This window comes from Protobothrops mucrosquamatus, unplaced genomic scaffold (genome assembly GCF_001527695.2).
Source record: "Protobothrops mucrosquamatus isolate PMUCROS unplaced genomic scaffold, P.Mucros_1.0 scaffold1908, whole genome shotgun sequence".
Lineage (NCBI taxonomy): Eukaryota > Metazoa > Chordata > Lepidosauria > Squamata > Viperidae > Protobothrops > Protobothrops mucrosquamatus.
The window spans coordinates 320-23,767 of record NW_015388032.1 but is presented as its reverse complement, the minus strand read 5'-3'; the positions used below and the strand labels follow the sequence as shown (position 1 = coordinate 23,767).

The 23,448-nt window shown below is 49.3% G+C and overlaps 1 protein-coding gene across 1 annotated transcript; it reads right to left on the bottom strand.

The window, feature by feature from the left end:
- Nucleotides 1-52: 52 nt before the first annotated feature.
- On the bottom strand, nt 53-23,108 carry LOC107294315 (histone acetyltransferase KAT8; the record flags this gene model as incomplete). Its single annotated transcript, XM_015823543.1, has 8 exons — nt 53-3,937; nt 8,959-9,113; nt 11,287-11,437; nt 12,959-13,052; nt 15,795-15,935; nt 20,674-20,763; nt 22,196-22,360; nt 23,055-23,108. Coding segments are annotated over 8 exons (915 nt in total), but the record flags the coding sequence as incomplete, so codon positions are not given.
- Nucleotides 23,109-23,448: the final 340 nt, after the last annotated feature.

Genomic DNA, 23,448 nt, shown 5'->3' with positions numbered 1-23,448 from the left:
TCAGGAATTCTGGGAGTTGAAGTCCACGAGTCATAAAAGAGCCAAGGTTGACTACCCCTGATTCTAATTCATAATTTCCAGGAGTATCTCTTTTTTTTTTGCCCCTTCCCCACTGCCCACGACTTGCTTGGCCTTTTTTAAAAATCATAGCTGGATACACATCTGTAATAAACCTCTCTTTTGCTACTGCGGACCTAATTTTGTAAGTCAGTGGGAGCCTAGTCTCCTTTTTTAGGCAAATTCCGGAACGGTATGACTCATCTCTCTCTGTTGAGTATCTGGCGCTCTTCTCCAATTGCATTCCTGGCACACGTTTTGAAACGTGATCGGTTTCAAGACAGGTTCCTTTCCTTGCCCAGTTCCTCCTTGCCTGCTCAGAATGTGAATGTGTAGCCTTCCTGACTGTTGCCGTGAAGGCAAGGCCCTCCACAATAGTTGGGACATTGTTCAGAGGACCAAAGTTGAGCGAGCCCTTTGAAGAGAAACCAGTCAGCCGAATCCTTTCTTCCTTTAGGATTCAATTGAGATCGTGCTCGGATATCTGGCTCAACTGGATAGTTCAGAGAGCAGCACAACGGGCCCCTGACGTAAAATGTCTCCCTCTTAAAAAGATCCCTGTCTTGCCAAGTATATCATGCCATTAGTAACTTGGGAGGATGGGGGATTTTCACAGGGTTAGCAGGTCTACTCTTAGGCTCTGTTATGATCTTGGCTTATGAGGAAGAGGTCAAGAACACTGTTGGCTAAGTACGGCGCAGCCACCGAGCTCTGAAAAAGGGATAATATTCTATAGGGCTACTTCTACCCACGTTTGGTTTACTTGACCCTCATTTTTCTCTCTCTCTTCTGGGCTCCCTCTCCGACTTGGTATTTACCCACCCCTCCTTCTGGCTCACAGACTGAATTAAAAAAAAAAAAAAGACTCAGCGGAGGTGCTGGGACTTTGAAACCAAGCTGTTGCCTTTTGATCTTTGGCTGGGCGATTAGGCCCACTTCTGCGCGTGCTGCTAGCCTTGCGGGTTTTGCCCCGATTTAAGCCGGAATTGTGCAGGGGTGGAAATGCAGCCTCTGGATGTTTCCGCTGTGTAATTTAGGAATTCCCTCCAAGCTGGGCCGAAGGCTGAGAGCAGAGATTCTGGGCTGTTCTTGTTTGTGTGTGGACACCTCAGTTCAGAGATAACCATCCCGGCGCGGGTTTTCGTTCTGTGTTACCAATTGTCAGCCTGACAGATTTATGGAGTAGTACGACTCTTCTGTGTTACCAATTGTCAGCCTGACAGATTTATGGAGTAGTACGACTCCCGATGTGAAGGAGATGAAGGGGATTGCTTTTTCCCCTCCAGGTATGCTTGGACAAAAATGCTGCCAGCATGGACGCCGGATGAAAGGGAGTGGGACTCTTTTGCGGGAACATCAATGATGATCAAAATTGCCCTCTGGGGGGGGGGGGAGAGGGTTGCAATTGTATTTAGATAATTTATGTTTGCACACACTTTAAAAAAAAAAAGAGCAATGTACACATCATCTTTTAAAGAAGGATTGAAATCAGTTGCTGCTTTCGAGACGAAGGGTTTTAATAAAGTAAATTGGTAATTCTACACTAATAACGGCGTTTATTTATTACCAAAGGGAAGCTTTGTGGGTTTTTATCTCACAAGAAACGTCAAGGGGGAACTAGAGAAAATTTACAGATTGCGAAGCAGTTGCTTATGGGCATTAAGATACACAGGTAGACTTCTCCAAAAGGCATGCAGGAAGTAGATGCCAAACGACCGGGATCTGGATTGTCTACAGCCGAGCGTAATGACTCATGCAATTGATCTTCTCACCTGAGCTGTACCATGAATACTTGGCATGAGTTGGTCAAGAGTTTGGGATTATGATAGACGTGCAATTCTTACACAAAACTGTCACCAGACCCAGGCTAATCAAGAAAAACAACCCAGTCATATTTGGCAAGTGAGGCTTCATTAAGGTTGACTGTTAGGACAGGATTTAACATCTTGGCATGCTGCTGTTAGTCAAACCTTGTGGAAATGAGGAAGAGATGCATTAGTTAACCCCTTCACAGCAGGGTAACAAGTGATAACTACCTGTTGTGAAAAGGACGTAGTTTCTGTGACCTAAGCTTATCGATACCAAGCCGTCTTCATTTCCTGCTATGGGATTGCTCTTCTTTAGAAGGATCTTTTCCTCTAGTTTTCCTCTCCCAGGGTTGTTTCTTGTCATTTAGTTTTTTCATTGTGCCACCATTAATGATCAGGTGTAATTCTGGTACATTAGTCATAAAATGGCACAGTACTTGTGTTATGTTTTTTTTTTATTAAAATATTTCTTAAGCAGAACACACTATATATATATGGTATACACATTAAAAACTACAGCAACTCTGTGAATAGATGTTTCTACCCAAGACATCCACCACAAGCCTCAGGGTCCCTCCCCAAATCACTCTCCCCCAAAACACCGAACGTAGGCAAGGACCTCAGCGGAAACCGGTGGCGTTAAGTAGCGACAAGTTTTTCTCTTCGGTCCACTTGATCGCTTCAAGAGACTTTTGATCTTTTGGAAAAGTCCCTCCTCATTTGATCACCACCAAATGCGGTTCACGCCACGGAAGGGGAAAATATCAAGTAATTCTACCATAGCCTTGTAGTCAGTTTTCTCCAATCCGGAGTTCGTCCATTCATCTGGGTAAAGGCTGTCTTTTAGAAGGGCAGCTAAATTTAAAAGCATGTTCCCCCCCCCACCGCTCTCGTTCAACGTTTTGTTCCTAGAAAGAGCCATTTACTTTGAGGCACTGTAAAAGGAATTGGTAAATTCCTTTTAGTTACATCATATAAGCCAACACTGCACTATGGAACAACCTCGGAAGGGACATAGGACTTTTATATGTGCCTATTTCCACTTTCCCTCTTTCCTGAGTCTTTAACCCCCAAATCCTGACTCTCGTGCTACGGGTTACCAAGCATTGCAACTCTAATACATCTTATATTTTTGTCAGCATTGACCTTAAATGTTGACTGTGGAGCAAGTGATACTACTTGAAAACATTCTCTCCCTCTTTTCCCACTTGGCTAACAGCCGTGGAAGAGTGGAAGGATTCAAGCTACTTATCTAGCATAACTAAGAACATGTATGAGCTTTGATAGAATGTACAAACTACTTGCCTCCCTTTGAAGAGATGGAGAACGACAACAGATCTACCAAGAGGGACCATTTTCTCAAGAATTACAGAAGACACAGATTTTTTTTCTCTCTTCAAAATGCTGAGCAAGGCTGATTGTTCAATATTTCAATTAAGTTGGAGATCTCTTTTGGAGACGTCAATCTTCCTTCTTATGATAATCAATAATCTAGTTTTCAGTATTACTGTTAGTAATTCACGGCCTCCCAACTTTTGTTGACTATGTGCTCTTCAAATAGCCAATCCCTGCGTTTATTTACTGCTCAGGTCTCGTGCTGCCACAGTTCTGCCATATTGAATGACCTGCTTTGATTCTGGGATTAGTAACATCCCGAAGTCAGTTAGAACTGTCAATTAGAAATAATAAAATGATTTATCTGCTCCTTTTATGATACGAATGAGGATACCAGTTCCGACTTAGAGAAGACACCAAGTTTAGAAAGAAAGAAAGAAAGAAAGTTCTATATCGAGCAACAGAAAAAAAAAGGGGGAGGGATAAAATAAGTAGTCTTCGTTCAAACGAGCCCACCTGTTTTCAGGTGTTTCTCATAACCCCAAGCCACCTGATCCATGTATGCCTTTTCAGTACAAGATTGACAGCAATGTTAAATTAGTGAACATCTTCCAAAATAAAAAAAGCAGATGTGAAGCCAAACCCTTTCCGTTTTTCAAGTCAGTTTTTCCTTCACTTCTTGGAAATCTTGGCTTGCTTGTGTTTAGGAGGTGCCCATCTCAGGCAGAGAGAATCCACTGGAGAAAAAAAAAAGGGGGGAAGGAAATAAGAAAACTTAATGGGTCTGAACAGGTAAGTGGAAAAGGGGCAGAGCAGTCAAACAAAGTCCATCACTATTTCAAATATCATGGGCATGGGTGTCCTTCCTGAGTAGGCTGATGAAAATTCAACAGGATAATCAAATTGAGTATTAGAGAAAGCGCAACAGATACCACCCTGAATAAAATTATGCCTTGGACTAGTAACAGCAAACACGAAGGCAGGTGTGTCCTTTACTTACAAGCGTTCATTTAGGGCAGTGGTTCTCAACCTTTTTAATGCCGCGACCCCCAACCGGTCGTAAGTCGAGGACTAAACTGGTCGTAAGTCGGGGACTACCCAACCGGTCGTAAGTCGAGGACTTTCCCTGCCCGGGAGCGCCACACATGTGTGGTTCCACCCCCTGCGCCGGCCGAGGCGTAGCTGGCAAGCGGCAGAGACGGAGCAGGCCGACCACCAGCTGGCCCAGCCCAAGGGAGGTAAGGCACCCGCCGGAAAAGGGGAAAAAAAAATGGCGGACAGCCTTGCTTGGCGACCCCCATGAAATGGTCGATCGACCCCAAATGGGGTCACGACCCATAGGTTGAGAACTGCTGATTTAGGGACTGTCTGAAGTTACAACAGCATTAAAAAAAAAAAAAAAAAGACATATGACTATTTTCCACACCTACAAGAGTTGCAGCATCCCCAAGGTCCCGGGAACAAAATTTGGATGCTTGGCAACTGGCTCATGTTTATGACGGTTGTGGTATACCTTTTGCGACCGTCTGACAAGCAGCGTCAACGAGGAAGACAGATTCGCTTAACAGCCGTGTCCCTAACTTAGCAACTGCAGTGAGCCACTTAACAGCTGTGGCAAGAAAGGCTGTAAAACGAAGCAAAACTCACTTAACAACTGTCTCGCTTAGCAACGGAAATGTTGGGCTCCGTTGTGGTCTTAGGTTGAGGACTACCTGCAAGGGCCAGGGCAGATTCATTTTTGATTTAAGAGGCCCTCCTGGTCATTCAGGCCACCGCGCAAGTGTTTATGCCTTGTTTGTACCAGCTTCACAACCCTCGTGCCCCTCCCAACAGGCAGTTCCTGACCGAGCCGCTTTTTGAAAAGGAAAGAGATCTGGGAGGGGGTCCAAATAATAATCTCCCTGCAGCTCCTGTTACATAAACGACAGATACCGCAACGTCATCCGCTCCCTGGGGGGGAAAAAAAATAACAATACCTCTTTCAGCAAAAACCTGCAATATCTCGACTTCTTCCCGAGATGACTCTGATGTAGACACCGGGCATGGTTGCCAATAAATTGAAGTTCTTTGGCTTAATGGAGGAAACGGCTTTATAGGGTGGGCGAAGAGCCATTGAAATGTTTGCACTTTGTAACGCACAAATATTTCAGTTTATTTGTGTTGATATTATACCGCAGCTTGGGCTGCAAAACAGGAAAGATCAGGTGCGCATAAACTGCGGTGGTATAGAGCCAAGCCAAGGTTAGATAAACATCCAGCTATGACTGGAAACTCTTGACAAGAACTGCGTGCCAGAAGTGCACACCGGGGTCTGCCGAATGATTTATGTCCCACCACATATCAAAAGAGATGTGCTCTTTTCTAGGCTGCTGTGTTCTTCCTTGGGGGTGTGTGTGTGTGTGTGTGTGTGTGCAACGCTTCCTGCCGAAAAAAAAAACAATCTCGCCCTGCGAATGAACATCACTTGCAATAGGCTTCAAATAAAAGGCTAGCATTCTCTCAGCAGCTCTTCTGCGATTCCGACGCGGTAAACTGAATAAATAATCCTCCCCGGCTAGCTTATGGGAGTTAAGTATTAACTGCCCGGGTTAGTGCAGGGCAAATGAAACCAGTTGCTTCGGAGACTTGAACAGTTTGAAGTCCATTCCTTGGAAGGGATCCAGGAATGTCAGTTTAGTTGGGATTAAAGGGCACAGCCAAGACTGGAAAGCAGTTCCATGAGTCAGGAAAACTAAAAGGACACGTTTAGGAGCAAGCAGCGTTCAGCGTAAGCAACAGCTTGAGGAGAGTCCCCAGAAAGACGTAGGTGAAGAATAAAACATAGAACTGCAGAGTTGGAAGGGACCCTGGAGGTCTTCCAATCCAACCCGCCGCTCAAGCAGGAGACCCTAGACCAGTGGTGGCGAACCTATGGCACGCGTGCCAGAGGCGGCACTCGGAGGCCTCTCTGTGGGCACGCGTGCCGTCGCCCCAGCCCCGCCTCCCCCCACGGCCCCTCCTCTCCAATAGCCCCCCGGGAGGAGAGTCGCGCCCGGGCACGGCCTGTGCGGAGCAGCGCAGCCAAGGACGTGGCAGCCGGTCAGTGGGGATAAGACTCCACCCTCGCGCCCCGTCTCGTGCAGTTGATGCTGCGGGGCGTGGCAGAGGGCGTGGCCGCCATGGCACTGCTGGATCGCCTGGACGATCTGCGGCTGGCCATGGAGGCGGTGAGTGGCCCTGGGGATGGGCGGGGGCGGAGCAGGGGTAGGGCAGGTGGGGACGGGGTGGGTGGGACCAGGGGTGGAGCGGGGGCCAGGGCGGGGCTGTTTTTTGGGCACTCGGTCTCTAAACGTTTTGCCATCACTGTCCTATACCAGTGGTGGCGAACCTATGGCACGTGTGCCAGAGGCGGCACTCGGAGCCCTCTCTGTGGGCACAGGTGCCATTGACCCAGCCTCGCCTCCCCCCATGACTCCCTCACCAGCAGCCCCCCTGGAGAGTCGCCTCCGAGCGTGGCCCACACGGAGCAGCGCAGCCAAGGACATGACAGCCAGGCAGTGTAGACAAGACTTTGCCCTCATGCCCCACCGCACACAGTTGATGCTGCGGGGCGCAGGCAGAGCGCGTGGCCACCATGGTGCTGCTGGGCTGCCTGGGCGATCTGCGGCGGGCCCTGGAGGTGGTGAGTGGCCCTGCGGGCAGGCGGGGTGGGGGCGGGGCAGGGACGGAGCCAGTTTTGGGCACTCAGTCTCTAAAAGGTTCGTCATCACTGCCCTATACCATTCCAGACAAGGGGGTGTCCGGTCTCTTCTTAAAAGCCTCCAGTGATGTAATACCCACAACTTCTGGAGGCAAGCTCTTCCACTGATTAATCATTTTGTCAGGAAGTTTCTCCTAAGCTCTAGGTTGCTTCTCTCCTTGATCAGTTTCCACCCGTTGCTTCTTGTCCTGCCTTCAAGCGCCTTGGAGAATAGCTTGACTCCCTCTTCTTTGGGGCAGCCCCTGAGATACTGGAACACTGCTATCATGTCCCCCCTCGTCCTTCTCTTCATTAAACTAGACCAGGGGTAGGCAACCTTGGCTCTTTTATGACTCTCAGTGCATACAAGCAACAAGTGATAAATAAATAAATAAATAAATAATAAAGTTGGAAGGGGCCTTGGAGGTCATCTAGTCCAACCCTCTGCTCAGGAAGGAAACCCTATACCATTTCGGACAAATGGCTGTCCAGTCTCTTCTTAAAAACTTTCAGTGTTGAAGCATTCACCGCTTCTGGAGGCAGGTTGTTCCACTGGTTAATTGTTCTAACTGTCAGGAAGTTTCTCCTTAGTTCTAGGTTGCTTCTCTCTTTGGTTAGTTTCCATCCGTTGCTTCTTGTCCTGCCTTCAGGTGCTTTGGAGAATAGCTTGACTCCCTCTTCTTTGGGGCAGCCCCTGAGATACTGGAACACTGGCTATCATATCCCCCCTCATCCTTCTCTTCGTTAAACTAGACGTACCCAATTCCTGACAACTGTTCTTCTTAAGAATGCTGCTTAAGGAAAAATTGGGAAACTGAATTAATTACAGGTAGCCCTCATCCACAATTGGTACCAGAACTACTACTGCTAAGCAATGCAGTCATTAAGCGAGTTGTGCCCCTTTTTACGACCTTTCTACCACGGTCATTAAGCAAATCACCTGGACATTAACCGTAACCAGCTTCCTCCGTTGACTTAGATTTTGGAAACCACCAGGGAAAAGTCACAAATGGCAATCACGCAACCCTTTGGACACTGCAACTCTCGTGAATACAGACCGGTTGCCAAGTGCCCAAATTTTGATTACAGGGACCACAGGGACACTGCAATGGTCACGAGTGTGAGGACTGGTCATAAGTCACTTTTTCCAGCACTGGGGTAACTTTGAATGGTCATTAAATGAATTAAAATTAGGGCTTAAAGAGATCGCTCTCAGGAACTTTAGAGCACTGAAAATCTGGAAAAACTACAGGCAGTCTTCGACTTACGACCCACAACTGAGGCCCAAATTTCTGTTGTTAAGTAAGACATTTGTTAAGTGAGTTTTGCCCCTTTTTTTGCCACAGTTGTTAAGTGAAATCACGGCAGTTGATTAGTTAGTAACCAGGCTGTTAAAGTGAATCTGGCTTCCCCACTGACTTTGCCGGTCGGAAGGTCGCCAAAAGTGATCAGGTGAAGGTCATAAGTACGAATTCTGATCACCTGACCAGGGGGATGCTGCAAAGGTTGTAACTGTGAACAAGGGTCATAAATCACATTTTCCAGTGCCGTTGTAACTTCGAATGGTCACTAAATGAACTGTTGTTAAGTTGAGGACTACGTACATATGTTTCAGAGAAAAAACAGACGTACCCACACCCGCGCAAGAAAGCTAAAAAGACAGAAAACACCAGCATGAGAACAGTTAAAACTGGGAATTTGAAGAAGCAACAGGTGGTGACATGTGGCCTTAAAAAGGAAGTCAGCGAGAGACAATGCAGTTATTGTAAGAACTGTATAGACAAACAAACAAAAAAAAAAAGGTTGGGGACTTGCAGGCCCAGAAGTTAAATCTAGCAAATGTTAACAATCTGGCAGGAGTTGATTTCAGTTCTGCCCTCCCTGCAGATCTGGAAATTGTACACAGGCAAAGAGAGAAAGAGAAGGAGGAGCACCACCACGTTAAATAGCCCGTGCGGATCTAACGCCGCGCATCAGACTTTTTGAGAGCACGATTAATCACTAGGGCGTCCCGCCCACCGTTTCCCCGTCCGGCGGTACCTGTGATAGGCGGCTTCTTATACTGAGCGCTTTTGAGATGCTCCTCCACCAACTTGGGAGTGACGCAGATCACATGCTGCCCCTTCCAATACTTGACCATGTTCAGGGACTGCAAGGTGCTGATGATGTCGTTCTGCGTGATGCTCGTCATCTGGCTGTGCCAAGGGAAACAACAACACGCGCAACGTCAGCTGGAAACGAGTCCAAGATAAGGGGAGGTCAGGGGTCCTTTCAAATAGGCCTCATTAACGCTCAATCCAGGCTGCTCCACCATCAAGATGCCACCGAAGGGCACGCGGTCCTCCCTCAGCACCAGCCTCACTTACTGTACGCCGTTGAGCCGTGCCCAATTTGGTGACTTTTACCACGGCGGGTTAAGCGAATCACCGCAATTGTTTTAAGGGCGCCGCCTGGTCATGAAGCGAATCTGGCTTTCCCCACTAACTTTGCTGGTTGGAATGTTTACAATGTCGGTTATATTGCCCCCCCCCAAACAATCCAGGTCCTCATTTTACCGACCTCGGAAGGAGTCAACCTTGAGCCCCTTCGGGATCAGACTCCAGGCTGTGAGCAGAGTTAGTCTGCAATTCTATTCTATTGGCATCCTTCAGTCTCGAGAGACTATGGCCGTGGTGGCGAACCTATGGCATGGGTGCCAGAGGCGGCACTCGGAGCCCTCTCTGTGGGCACACGTGCCGTTGCCCCAGCCTCATCTGCCCCCGTGACCCCCTCCTCTCCAGCAGCCCCCCTGGAGGAGAGTCGCCTGAGCGTGGCCCACGCGGAGCAGCGCAGCCAAGGACATGGCAGCCAGGCAGCGTAGACAAGGCTCTGCCCTCACGCCCCATCGTGCAGTTGATGCTGCAGGGCGTGGGCAGAGGCCGTGGCCGCCATGGCGCTGCTGGGCTGCCTGGGTGATCTGTGGCGGGCCCTGGAGGCGGTGAGTGGCCCTGCGGGCAGGTGGGGTGGGAGATGGGGGGGCGGGGGGGTAGGGGTGGAGCAGGGGCGGGGCCAGTTTTTAGGCACTCGGTCTCTAAAAAGGTTCGCCATCACTGGACTATGGTATCGTGCTCTGGAAAGAGGTCCTAAGGCAGCATCTAGTGTGGCTGAAAAGGCCAATTCGAGAATGGCAGTCCCTTCCACACTGAGGGCAGATACAATCTGTCCCCTGTCCAGCCCCCAGATTTCACTGGTTCCGGGACTGCCTCTTTGCCTCAGCCTGCTGCACAAGTGTCTCTTCAAATTGGAGAAGTCTATGTCTTTAGCCTCCAGGCTGAACGATCAGAGGTCAAGGATTCCCAGCTGTTAATGTCCATTCCCAAGGCCTTTAGGTCCCTCTTGCAGATATCCTTATATCGCAGCTCAGGTCTCCCTCTGGGGCGCTTTCCCTGCACTAGTGCTCCATACAGGAGATCTCACGACATTCTCACGACATGCCCAAGCCAGCATAGGTGTCACTGTTTCAATAGTGCAGACATGTCAAACACAAGGCCCGGGGGCTGGATGCAGCCCGCGAAGTGCTTTCATGTGGCCCGCGAAGCCATCCTGGAAACAGTGAAGGAATGGCCCCCGCTGCCTTGGCCCTGGCCCAGGCCAGCCGGGAGCCAATGTACAATTTTGTGGTGGCCATCTATGCTGAAACGCATTCAGTCTTAGCTCCATAAGCCCCCCCCCTCCATGGCCTGAGAGGAACAGTGAGGCTCCTCCAGTGGACCATGCCTTGGCACTTGCCCTGGTCCCACCCCCTTCTGCCAGAGACCCTCAGATCTGTCCCACTCCTGCCCAGGCCCCCACAGGCACCCTTGACGCGAAAGATTTAGAGCTGGCCACACCCACCCAGCAGGCCACACCCACTCCATCCACGCCCACCCAGTAGGCCGCACCCACCCAGCCCCCTGAGGGCAACCGCAATGCTGATGCGGCCCTCAATGAAATTGAGTTTGACACCCCTGCAATAGTGTATACATGCTAGAGATTCCAGCACCTTCCAGGACTGCGCTATTTGGGACTTTGTCATGCCAGGTGATGCCGAGAATACATCGGAGACAGCGCATGTGAAAAGTGTTCAGCTTTCTCTCCTGCCGTACGTGAAGGGACCAAGACTCACTGCAGTACAAGAGTGTGCTCAAGACGCAGGCTCTACAGACCTCGACCTTTGTATGTTCTGTCCACTTCTTATTAAGCCATACTCTTTTTTGTAAGTCTGGAAAATGTGGTGGCCGCTGCAGACTTTGTCTGCAATACTGCGCTTTAAGCACTGTGCCGGAAGGGCTTTTATTTACATCTCACAAACAGTTCTATAAACTGACTAGTAGTCAAACCTCCTCTTACCTGAGATCCTTGATGGAAAGGGTGCCTCGGAAATCCCGAAGGATCTCTAGTAATACCCAGGACCAATAGCTGCGGTAGCTCAGCTTGCCGAGGTCCGAAAGGGGCTTCTCGGGGGATCCCACGGTGCTTTCAAGTTTGGAGAGCTCGTAGCCTGGGGAGGAAGAGAACCAGAAGTCAAGGCCTCAAAAGCGTCTCGGTTCACAATCCAGGCATTTCGAGGGCAAGGAAAAGCTCAGGCCAGATCAGACTCTTTTAATAAAGTGAACTTCAAAATGGAAGGACTAAAATCAGTGGTGGCGAACCTATGGCACGGGTGCCAGAGGCGGCACTCGGGAGCCCTCTCTGTGGGCACGCGCGCCATGCCCCAAAGATGGCAACCATCCCTCTTCAACCAACCGCCCGCTAACTCGCTGAGGTCCCACATGGCCGGATCCATCCCAGCATGGCTGGTTTCCCTCCCCCCGTCCCATCCCTCCTGGCCTTGCATGCTCTCCTTTTCCCTGGCACGACCCACCGCATCGCCTCCTCAGCTGTCGGCCGTCCGTCCAGCTCAGAGGCAGCTTCTCTGAACTGCTGGGGGTGGGCTGCGGAGCCCCAGAGTGCGCTGGTCGAGCGGCCGGCAGGCTATGGCTGCTGACACACTGTCGGCCCCCGTGCGCTTGCTGGTCTGTGTGTGTGTGGGCCGATGGTGTCAGGCAGCAGCCGCCCCGGTCCCTGCCTCACCTTGCCCTGTGACAATGGCACCCCCGCCCTGCCTCGCCTCAACCCGCAGGACGAGCCTTCTACCCACTGCCCCACCCGCTTCTCTGCTTCTGATGCCATTTCTCAACATCTACTATCACAGTGGTGGCGAACCTATGGCACACATGCCAGAGGCGGCACTCAGAGCCCTCTCTGTGGGCACACGTGCCATGCCCTGGGGATGGCAACCATCCCTCTTCAACCAGCCACCTGCTAACTCGCTAAGGTCCCACATGGCCAGATGCATCCCAGCACCCATGCGCTCGCTGGCCTCTGGGTGCAGGGCCGATGGTGTCAGGCAGCAGCCGCCCCAGCCCGTCTCACCTTGCCCTGTGACAATGGCACCACCTTGCCTCGCCTCACCCACAGGACAAGCCTCCTGCCCACTGCCCCACCTGCCAGAGACCCCCTGGATCTCCCCCAACCCTGCTTGGCCCCCACAGGCGTCCCTCCCCATGAGCAACATCAAGGTGACCATGCCCACCTTGGCCACACCCACCCAATCTGCCATGACCACCACAGCCATGCCCACCCAGTGGGCCATGCCCAACGGGCACCCGGCGATAAATAAGTGGGTTTTGGGTTGCAGTTTGGGCACTCGGTCTCTAAAAGGTTCGCCGTCACTGGACTAAATACTTAGCACCGTGACTCTGGCTGAGGAATTCTGGGAGTTGAAGTCCACAAGTCATAAAAGGGCCACGTTTGAAGACCCCCTGCCCTAAAGCGATCAGGATAGCAGGGGTGTTACAAAAGGGGGGGGAGGAGGTAGGGCAGATGCAACAGAAGTTAACTTGTCACCGGGGAGGGTGGGTGGGTGGGGACACACAATAGATCTATCTACAGATCCATCACCAGGAAGCAATTAAGAGACTGATAAATCAACTCTGCAATTCATTTTTATCATTCATGGCTTGAGAAAAGAACAGCTTACTGAATGCGATGAGGAATTTCCCATAGCCCCGTCTCTGGTAAGGGGGCAAGGTTAGAATACAAGCGACGTTATTTCCATCTGGGGATTCCTTTTCCTAGAAGGGAAAAGAAATCACAGGAGTCAGGTAAATGTTATGAAATCTAGCCTTAAGCAGAGAAATCAACATCCAGAAAATCATTATTTCTTTTAAAAATAGTCACCAATTGCACCCATTATATCTGGCAACTCTAAAGGTAACTTTGGAGAAAAGCTCGCTCCACTGACACGGATAAAATCCATGCTTGCTCTCCTGCTGCAAACTCTCTCTAAGCTGATCTTGATACTGATTTATTTATCACCTTCCTTCCTTATATATTTTTAAATTACTTATTACATGTACACTCCATTGATCATCCAAAAGCTCAAGGTAGTCTGCCTATCAGGTTCTTTTCCAATTTAATTCTAAGAGCAACCTATGATCGTCGGGCAGTGGTGGTGAACCTATGGCACGGGTGCCAGAGGCGGCACTCAGAGCCCTCTCTGTGGGCACGCGCGCCGTAGCCCCAGTCCTAGGCCTTCAGCTGGGTCTTATAAAACCTTTTTGCTTTAGGCCTCCGCCGCTGTGTGCAAAAAAAAAAAAGGTTCAATCAATCAGTCAATTTCAACTTCTTGCGGGGGAAAAAAAAGATCTTGCAAAGTTGGAATCGATTGATTGAATTTTTTAGTCCCACTCAGTCTGATGTGTGGGATGTGTAGGGTAGTTGGAAGAGAAAGAGGAGAGAGGTGTGGGTAGGAGGGGAGGAAAGGAAGAGGGAAGTAGGTAGGAANTTTTTTATGTGCACCATATTTGTATTAAGAACTTGTTTATTTGAAAATTAATAAAATTTGTAAAACCAATCAATCAGTCAATTTCAACTTCTTGCGGGGAAAAAAAAAGATCTTGCAAAGTTGGAATTGATTGATTGAACTTTTTAGTCCCACCCAGTCTGCCGTTACCACCGCAGCCACACCCACCCAATTGGCCACACCCACCCAATGGGCCACACCCACCCGGCACCCGACGATGCATAAGTGGGTTTTGGGTTGCATTTTGGGCACTCGGTCTCTAAAAGGTTCGCCATCACTGCCATCGGGCTTTTCAGACTCATAGTGATTGACACTGCACAATTCCAGGATTGTGTGTGGACTTCAATTCAGTCCAATTCTTCACACAGATTTTTGTTATGGAGTCTGCTCCATTGCAGGTTTTTAATATTACGCTGAATTTTCGCGGCAATAAAATGTTCCTTATGTCCGTGGTTAAAGTTTTCCAAGTGAGGTATTGCAGATTTCAGAGGAAACCAGACACGCCAAGATCTCTCCCTTTCACACACACACACACACACACACACACAAAAACACACACACAGGGAGTAATTTCTTCTTCTCTCTTTCCCTGTCATGTTTCTTAAACTGTATTTTCTTCTGAGCTTTTCTTACCAGACACTAATTTTAAACACACAGAAATAAGATTCTAAGTGCTCACACGGGAAAAAGTTAACTAAAACTCTTAATTTGGAAGATTTGCTGAATTATTTGGATCAGCCATGGTTCTGTAGAACTGAGAGCCAGAATGCTCGGATAATTGAATACAAAATAAGACATGGATGGAGTGGATAGGACCAGTATACATGGCCGCTCTTGTAAAAACTCCTGATCTTCATATGGCCCTGATCTTCCAGACCCTTTCCTTCTCTCCCTCCCCATAATCACTCCTGATGTCCCTGTGGCCTTCTTGTCCCTCCCAATCTTCCTAGGGCAGTGATGGCGAACCTTTTAGAGACCGAGTGCCCAAACTGCAACCCAAAACCCACTTATTTATCGCCGGGTGCGGGGTGGGCGTGGCCCACTGGGTGGGCGTGGCTGTGGTGGTCATGGCAGACTGGGTGGGTGCGGCCAAAGTGGGCATGGTCACCTCGATGTTGCTCGTGGGGAGGGATGCCTGTGGGGCGGGGCAGGGTTGGGGGAGACCCAGGGGGTCTCTGGCAGGTGGGACAGTGGGCAGGAGGCTCGTCCTGCGGGGTGAGGCGAGGCAGGGCGGGGGTGCCATTGTCGTAGGGTAAGGCAAGGCAGGGGCCAGGGCGGCTGCTGCCTGACACCATCGGCCCCTGCACACAGAGGCCAGCGAGCGCACGGGGGCCGACAGTGTCTGTCAGCAGCCATGGTCTGCCGGACCCTCGACAGGCGCACTCTGGGGCTCCACAGCCCGCCGCCAGCAATTCAGAGAAGCCGCCTCTGAGTTGGACGGCTGGCCGACAGCTGAGGAGGGGATGCGGTGGGTCGTGCCCGGGAAAAGGAGAGCATGCGAGGCCAGGAGGGATGGGACAGGGGGGAGGGAATCCAGCCGTGCTGGGATGCATCCGGCCACGTGGGACCTTGGTGAGTTAGCGGGCGGCTGGTTGAAGAGGGACGGTTGCCATCTCCGGGACATGGCGCGTATGCCCACAGAGAGGGCTCTGAGTGCTGCCTCTGGCACGCGTGCCATAGGTTTGCCACCACAGTCCTAGGGTCTTCTCTCACCCATCACCACTGTTCTCCTTGACTTTCCCCCCTGTTCACATCTATCCCAAAGCACTTGTGCTTAAAGCAACTGTGTTTTAGTCTACAGGACAAAAGACCCCAAAGAGCCTCCATGTCAGGGAACTGAGCAGCAGGGGTCCAAATGGAGCCAAAGACGCTGACACAAACTTAGAGACACAAAGCACCTAAAACCAGTAGCGCACAAAATATTTCGCACGGCCGTAGAATTTATCCACTTTTCCGATCACAAAGCTAGTTACAATGCATTCTCCCTCCCGTGAAGACCAGCAGTCAGTACCTTGGAAAAGTAGCCAACGATGTGGGCTCCTTGCCTGTCCACCTCAGTAAGGATGTAGAAGACAAAGGGCTCCACGTCAAAGTAGAGGGTCTTATGATCCAGGAATAGTTTGGCCAAAAGACACAAATTCTGGCAATAAATCTGGGGGGGAAAGGAGCAATAAGGACATAGGCTTCAGACAAAAAAATGTGAAATCCAGGAGCAAAGAGGAGAAAGAGGAGTGTTGGCCCATTCCTTATTGAAACAAACAAACAAACAAACAAACAAGTGTCTCTGAAATAAACTTTCTAAAAGAAGAGAATTTCATTCACAACTATAACTTATCTAAAATTAAAACTTGGTTTTCTAGAGCAGGGCTTTTCAACTAGTGGTACGGGTACCACCTGTGGTACATTGGCACCTGGCAGGTGGTACGCGACCATCCAAGAAAAGTGGTAGTGGGGGAGAGGAATGAGCTGAACCGGTGGCAACACCGCACAAGCCTGAGCAAGAGATGGCTGGAGCTGCAGGGCTGTCAGGGCTCAGCGGAAGCGCCAGGATCAGCGCTTTTTCGGGACTGTCAGGGCTCAGCGGAAGCGCCAGGATCAGCGCCAGTCTCCAGCTGGAGCTCGGTGCTGATCCTGGCGCTTCTGCTGAGCCCAGAAGAAGTACTGATCAGCTGGAATGTTGCACCATCTCCAGGGTCTTGTGATTTACATTCAGATGCTTGGCAACTGATTCATATTTATGACGGTCACAGTGTCCCAGGGTCATGTGAAGTGACCAAAACCTGCTGCAACCACCCAGCAGACGGGGGGAATAAAAACCAAACACCCTCCACTCCACCCCCGCTGCCAATCCGCAACAGAAATGCTCACAACAATGAAAACCTCGGACAGGAGGAAGAGCGCCGCCGGGTGGGCAGGCAGGTGTCTTGCTCAGCTGTGCCTTGGGGGGGGGCATTTTTTTCAGTGCCATTGTAACTTCGAATAGTCACTAAGCGAACTGTTGTAAGTCGAGGACTACCTGTACTTTATTCACTTTTTTCCTTTTTTTTTTTTTTTTTGGTCATCACGTTTTTGACACCTTGCTAGGCGATTGGTGGTACTTGGATAGTGCCATATCCTAAAAAAGTACAATGGGTGAAAAAGTTGAAAAGCCCTGTTCTAGAGTGAGAGACAGTATCTCCAACTTGTTCAAAAAGCCAAGAATGCATGTAAGAAAAAATAAACTTTGTGTAAGGTGCCTTCTTTTGAACCTCACAAATAGGTATTTGTAAACTCAATGGTTCCTTCTTTGAATCAGGCCTATCTGGGCCATTCTGTGAGCAGCCTGACAGTCTTCTGGAAGCAATTCTGGATGACACAGGCCTGTTTCAGGGCTGGTCTTGCGCCCCAGAATTATCATTTTGCCCACCCCGATTTGCAATCATCCTGAAGTTTGATTCTTTGAAAAGAAAATGAATTCTCTGGTTGCATTTCATATTCTACAGCAGTGCTTCTCAACCTTGGCAAGGTGAAGATGTGTGGACTTCAACTCCCAGAATTCCTCAGCCAACTTTGGGGAATTCTGGGAGTTGAAGTCCACACCTCTTCAACTTGCCAAGGTTGAGAAACATTGTTCTACAGCAGGGGTCTTCAAGCTTGGCCCTTTTATGACTTGTGGACTTCAAGTCCCAGAATTCCTCAGCCAGCGTGCCTGGCTGAGGAATTCTGGGAGTTGGAAGTCCACAAGTCATAAAAGGGCCAAGTTTGAAGACCCGTGTTCTACAGTGTCTCATACATTCCATAACTTCCTGGATTGGTCTTCTCAAAATTTAGATGCAACCAGTACTTAAGTATGATTTTTTCTGCAGTAATAGTTCAATAGAAGAGCCTTCGTGTCAGGGAACTGAGCAGCCGGTGTCCAAAATGGAGTCAAAGACGCTGACTTGTACTGTTATATAAATAAATATATTTTACATTTATATTTACAGCAGATAAGATAGACAGATACACGCTAAGATCATGAGGTAAATCATGAGGTAAATCACAGAACAGCAAACAGAGCACATAGAAGAAAAAGGGAAACTCCCCCTTCTCAAGCAGCAACCAATCATAATGTAGATTGCCTCATGCAGGAGCTCGCACTGTCCAATCAATCAACCACAACTGTGTGCTCTGGCCCATTATACACTTTACTGTTCCAGTTATTAAATTAAATATCTTAAAACTCCATATTGCTATTCACGCTTAAGACTGCCCTTCTCCAACCTGGCACCCTTTAGCTCAGCGTTTCTCAACCTTGACAATTTTAAGGCATGTGGACTTCAACTCCCAGAATTCCACAGCCAGCATTGCTGGCTGTGGAATTCTGCGAGTTGAAGTCCACATGCCTTAAAATTGTCAAGGTTGAGAAACACTGCGTTTAGTTAGTATGTGCTGCCAAACTTGCATCAACTCTTAGCGCCTACATGGACCTTTTCCATTTGTCCCCCAACTGGTCCTTCAGGACTTCCAATGGTGCAGATATCACCACCGTAATAGAGACCCTCCATCTTCCCGAAGTTCGTCTTTCTCTTGGCATCAGAGCCTTCTCCACAGAGCTGAGTCGTTTACATAATATGTCTGCGGTAGGATAATTTGAGCTTGGCCATTTTGCGCCTTGAGTCACAACTCTGAGCTTATTTGCTCAGTGAGTCATTTGCTTGTTTTTAAGATACATCCTTTAGAAATTCTGGACAACTCTCAAAGAATGCTTTTGTTAGTACTGTCACAAGACAACTGGATTTTTTTTTTCTTTGAAAAATGTTTTGCTTCTCATCCAAGAAGCTTCAGCACGTGTAAAAATAAGCTAGGGCGGGGGTGGGGACTTGAGCACGTGCCATGCACCCGCTTACTTTAGGACTGCTGCAGCCAGGCCTCCCACGCCCTGGCACGCTGCTGCTTGAGTTCTGCGGCCGCTTGCGGCCAGATGCCGCATGGCACATCGTGCCAGGCAGGCCGTGTGGCGCATTGCACCGCCGTGCGTGTGAGCAGTGGCACTGGCGCGATGCGCCACGCGGCCTCCTGCCATGAGTGGTGGCACTGGTGCGAAGCGCCACGTGTCCAGCCATGAGCGGCCGAAGAACTCGGGCAGCAACGCGACAGATGTTGGCGCATGGGAGGCCTGGCTGCAGCGGTCCTAAGTGGCTGCAGGGCGCGTGGGGCAGCTGCACCCCCCACCCCTGCCCTAGCTTGATTTTTATGTGTGCGCCTCAGCCCAAAACTATTTTGAGGATAGGGCTTATATTAGGCGCAAACGTAAAAATCAAGCTAGGATTTTCGGGGAAACACGGTATGACCTGGATCAGGGGTCCTCAACTTGGCAGCTTTAAGACTTGTGGACTTCAACTCCCAGAATTGAAGAGTTGAAGTCCACAAGTCTTAAAGTTGCCGAGCTTGAGGACCCCTGACCTGGATAACTGAGAATCTCCATAGACCTGTTGGCACCGTGTTCCATGTAATTTGCCATCTTTGATGTAGCTACTTCTATATCAAAAGATTGAAGGTTCGAGGCTATTGGCCCACACAAACTTTACCTGCATACAGGTAGTCTTCGACTTACAACAAGTTCATTTAGGGACCGTTCAAAGTTACAATGACAATAATAAAAGTGATTTATTACCATTTTTCACACTTACGGCCATTGCAGCACCCCCTGTGGTCACGCGATCAACATTCAGATGTTTGGTAACTGACTCATATTTATGACAGTTGCAGTGTCCCGGTCAACTTTTGCAACCTTCTGACAAGCAAAGTCAAGGGAGAAACCAGATTCACGTAACAACCATGTTGTTAACAACTGTGTTTCACTTACTAGCTGCAGCAAGAAAGGTCAAAATTCGCTTAACCCCTGTCATTCAGCAGCAGAAAGGTTGGGCTCAGTTGCGGTCGTAAGTTGAGGACTACCTGTGTAGGTTGGCTTATTTAAAAGCAACTTGCAAATGTGGGGAGAGGTAAAATTATATAGTAGTTAATGACTGTTTATGACTCTGCTGAGTGACTGGCTTTCTATCTGATGAACCAGATTTTCCAAACAGTGAAGATGGCAAATGCCAGGTTCCCAAAATAGCAAGCTTGCCACCTAGGCCAGGGCTTTTCAACCTTTTCACCCATTGTACCACTTTTAGGATATGGCAACATCCGAGTACCACCAGTCGCCTAGCAAGGTGTCAAAAACTTGATGACCCCCCCAAAAGAAAAAAGTGATAAAGTAAAGGTAGTCCTCGACTTAAACAGTTCGCTTAGTGACTGTTCGACGTTACAATGGCACTGAAAAAATTGCCCGCCAAGCCACAGCCGAGCAAGACACCTGCCTGCCCGCCCAGCGGCGCTCTTCCTCCTGTCTGAGGTTTTCATTGTTGTGAGCATTTCTGTTGAGGATTGGCAGTGGGGTGGGATGGGGGGGGTGTTTGGTTTTTATTCCCCCGTCGGATGGGTGGTTGCAGCAGGTTTTGGTCACTTCACATGACCCTGGGACACTGTGACCGTCATAAATATGAATTAGTTGATGTAAATCACAAGACCCTGGAGATGCTGCAACATTCCAGCTGATCGGCGCTTCTTCTGGGCTCAGCAGAAGCGCCATGATCAGCGCCGAGCTCCAGCTGGAGCCTGGCGCTGATCCTGGCGCTTCCGCTGAGCCCTGACAGCCCTGCAGCTCCAGTCGTCTCTCGCTCAGGCTTGTGCGGTGCTGCCACCGGTTCAGTTCATTCCCCTCCCCTGCTACCACTTTTCTTGGATGGTCGTGTACCACCTGCCAAGTGCCAAAGTACCACAGGTGGTACCCGTACCACTGGTTGAAAAGCCCTGGCCTAGACCACAAAAAATGAACACAGTAACAGCTTAGTGGAAACCCCGGAGCTGATATGGTCTCTTACCTTGTGATCTTTGCCATCCACCTCATATACCGAGATGTTGTTTTTGCGGTAGATTTCTTTCCCTGGTGGTTGTCGCCACTGACACTGGCCCTGAAGCAACGATAAGAAGAGCTATGGGTACCAAAAATGACAGGCATCTATGGGGTTTTTTTTTTCCCCCTGAGGAATTTCACCTACGAACCAGTTCAATGCACCTTTTGCATCTATTTGTCTTTTGACCTGATTATTTTTCTCCAGTTTCATTTTAGCATCGTTTAGATTTTTCCAGTTGGCAACATTGAAAATACTGAAACTAAATACAGGTAATCCTCAATTTCATTTAGTAATCCTCAACTTCATCATGTTCATTTAATCATTGTTCAAAGTTACAATGGCACTGAAAAACAGTGACTTGAGACTATTTTTCACATTTACAATCACTGCGGCATTCCCCATGGCCATGGGATCAAAATTCAGCCACTTGGCAACAACTGACTCATATTTATGACCGTTGCTGTGTCCTGGCATCCTGTGATCACCTTTTGCAACTCTCTGGCAAGCAGTCAATGGGGGAAGCGGGATTCGTTAACAACCAGTTACTACTATAACAACTGCAGTGATTCACCTAACAAATTGGAAAGGTCGTAAAATGGGGCAAAATTCATTGAACAAAAGTTTCGCTTAGTGACCGAAATTTTGGTCCCCACTGCGATTGTTAAGTCGAGTATCCGTACACAAGTTCAAATATACTGATATGCACTGATCCCCAGATGCCATTTTCTCTTTTTGATAAGTGTTTCATTCCACTTACAGCTGGGGTGTCAAACTCAATTTCATTGAGGGCCGCATCAGCATTGCGGTTGTCCTCGGGGGGGGGGTGTGTAGGTGTGGCCAGGGTGGGCGTGGCCTACTGGGTGGGCATGGCTGGAGTGGGTGCGGCCTACTGGGTGGGCATGGCTAGCTCTACATCGTTCGCGTCAAGGGTGCCTGTGGGGGCCTGGGCTGGAGTGGGACAGATCTGAGGGTCTCTGGCAGAAGGGGGTGGGATCAGGGTAAGCACCAAGGCATGGTCCACTGGAAGAGTCTGCCGAAACCACTCCCCCGGAGCCCATCAAGCCGGATATGTGAAGTAGGCAAGGGCCATTTGCTGGCCACTTCCAGGCGATGATGCATTTCTTCATTCCTCACAAAGGGTGACACCTCCCCAGCATGCACCCAGGAGGCGGGGCCGACGCGGCAGGGGCTGGTTCCTCACTGTTTCCAGATGGCCTTGTGGAGCTAAGAGTGAATGCGTTTCAGCATAGATGCCCATCACAAAATTGTACATTGGCTCCCGGCTGGCCTGGGCCAGGGCCAAGGCAACGGGGGCCGTTCCCTCACTGTTTCCAGGATGGCTTCGCGGGCCACATGAAACGTCGCGGGCCGCATCCAGCCCCCCGGGCCTTGTGTTTGACATGTCTGGCTTACAGGCTCTCTGGTGCTCAATTCTCTCCCACCCCAACCTTCCCCAGCCCTCTGGCAACTATCCTTCCCCCTTGCGTACAAGGTGATAGCGGTAAGTCTTCTCAAACTTCATATACTTGAGGCAGTATTCGCAGATCCACAGCTTGGGCTGCTTCCCGTAGTCTTCTGGGAATGGTGAGAAATACCAAGCGTCAATCTCGTAATTCCCGATATGGATTTTGTCCACATATTTCACTTTGGTGATCTGAGAGGGAGACAAAAGTAAGCGGCGTCCTACAAAGACAGTAATAGCCATAGTATCAACGCTGCAAATACTGTATATTCTTGCTTTGACAATATGCAGAACTGTCTGGTATTTTTATAGTTAAACCAGGCAACAGGGAAAAAGGGAGGAGAATAAGGATAGCCCGGGAAAAAGAAACCGGAAGTAAATCACATCTTCCAAGTTGATTGGAAGATGTGAACCATGACCCCAAAAAAAGGGAGTGGGAAATGCTTAGAATGTATATGCCTAACGGAAGAGAAGCCAGACCTAAGCATTTCCACCATGCTGTACTGACGTCTCTGTAACCTTAATAAATGCTTTTAGGAAAAAATATGCCTGAAAGTCCTTTTAAGTGTTTCGTTAATCAGACACATGACACATAGCACTTAAGACTTTATATACCGCTTCATAGTTTTTACAGTCCTCTCTAAGCGGTTTTACAGAGTCGGCCTATTGCCCCTAACAATCTGGGTCCTCATTTCATCGACCTCGGAAGGATGGAAGGCTGAGTCAACCTTGAGCCAGTCAGGATCGAACTGCTGGCAGTCGGCAGAGTTAGCCTGCAATACTGCATTCTGACCACTGTACCGCCACGGCTTGTAATACTCCCTTTTCCAAAACTCTTCAGATTTCAAGCCAGACACAGCTAGGACAGGTACGGATAAACACTCACTGCTTCGTGTTCCTTCTCCAAAGCTGCTGTGGTAGGATCCATCTCAGCATACGTCTGCGGTGGGGAAAAAAGCCCAATCTTGTGAGTAACGGCAAGCATTTCCTGGAAAAGCCACCTTCTCCTGCCAGGGTAAGGGCAGCAATAGCACCAAAAATGCAATTGGATACAGGCAGTCCTCCACTTACAACCGTTTGTTAAATGATTGTTCAAAGTTACAACGGCATTCAGTAATTTATCATCATTCTTCACCTTTACCACCACTGCAGCATCTCCAGAGTCATGTGATCAAAAGATGCTTAGCAACTGACCAGCAAAGCCAATGCGGAAGCCAGATTCACTTAATAGCCGTGTTACTAACTTAAGAACTCCAGTGGTTCACTTAACAACTGTGACA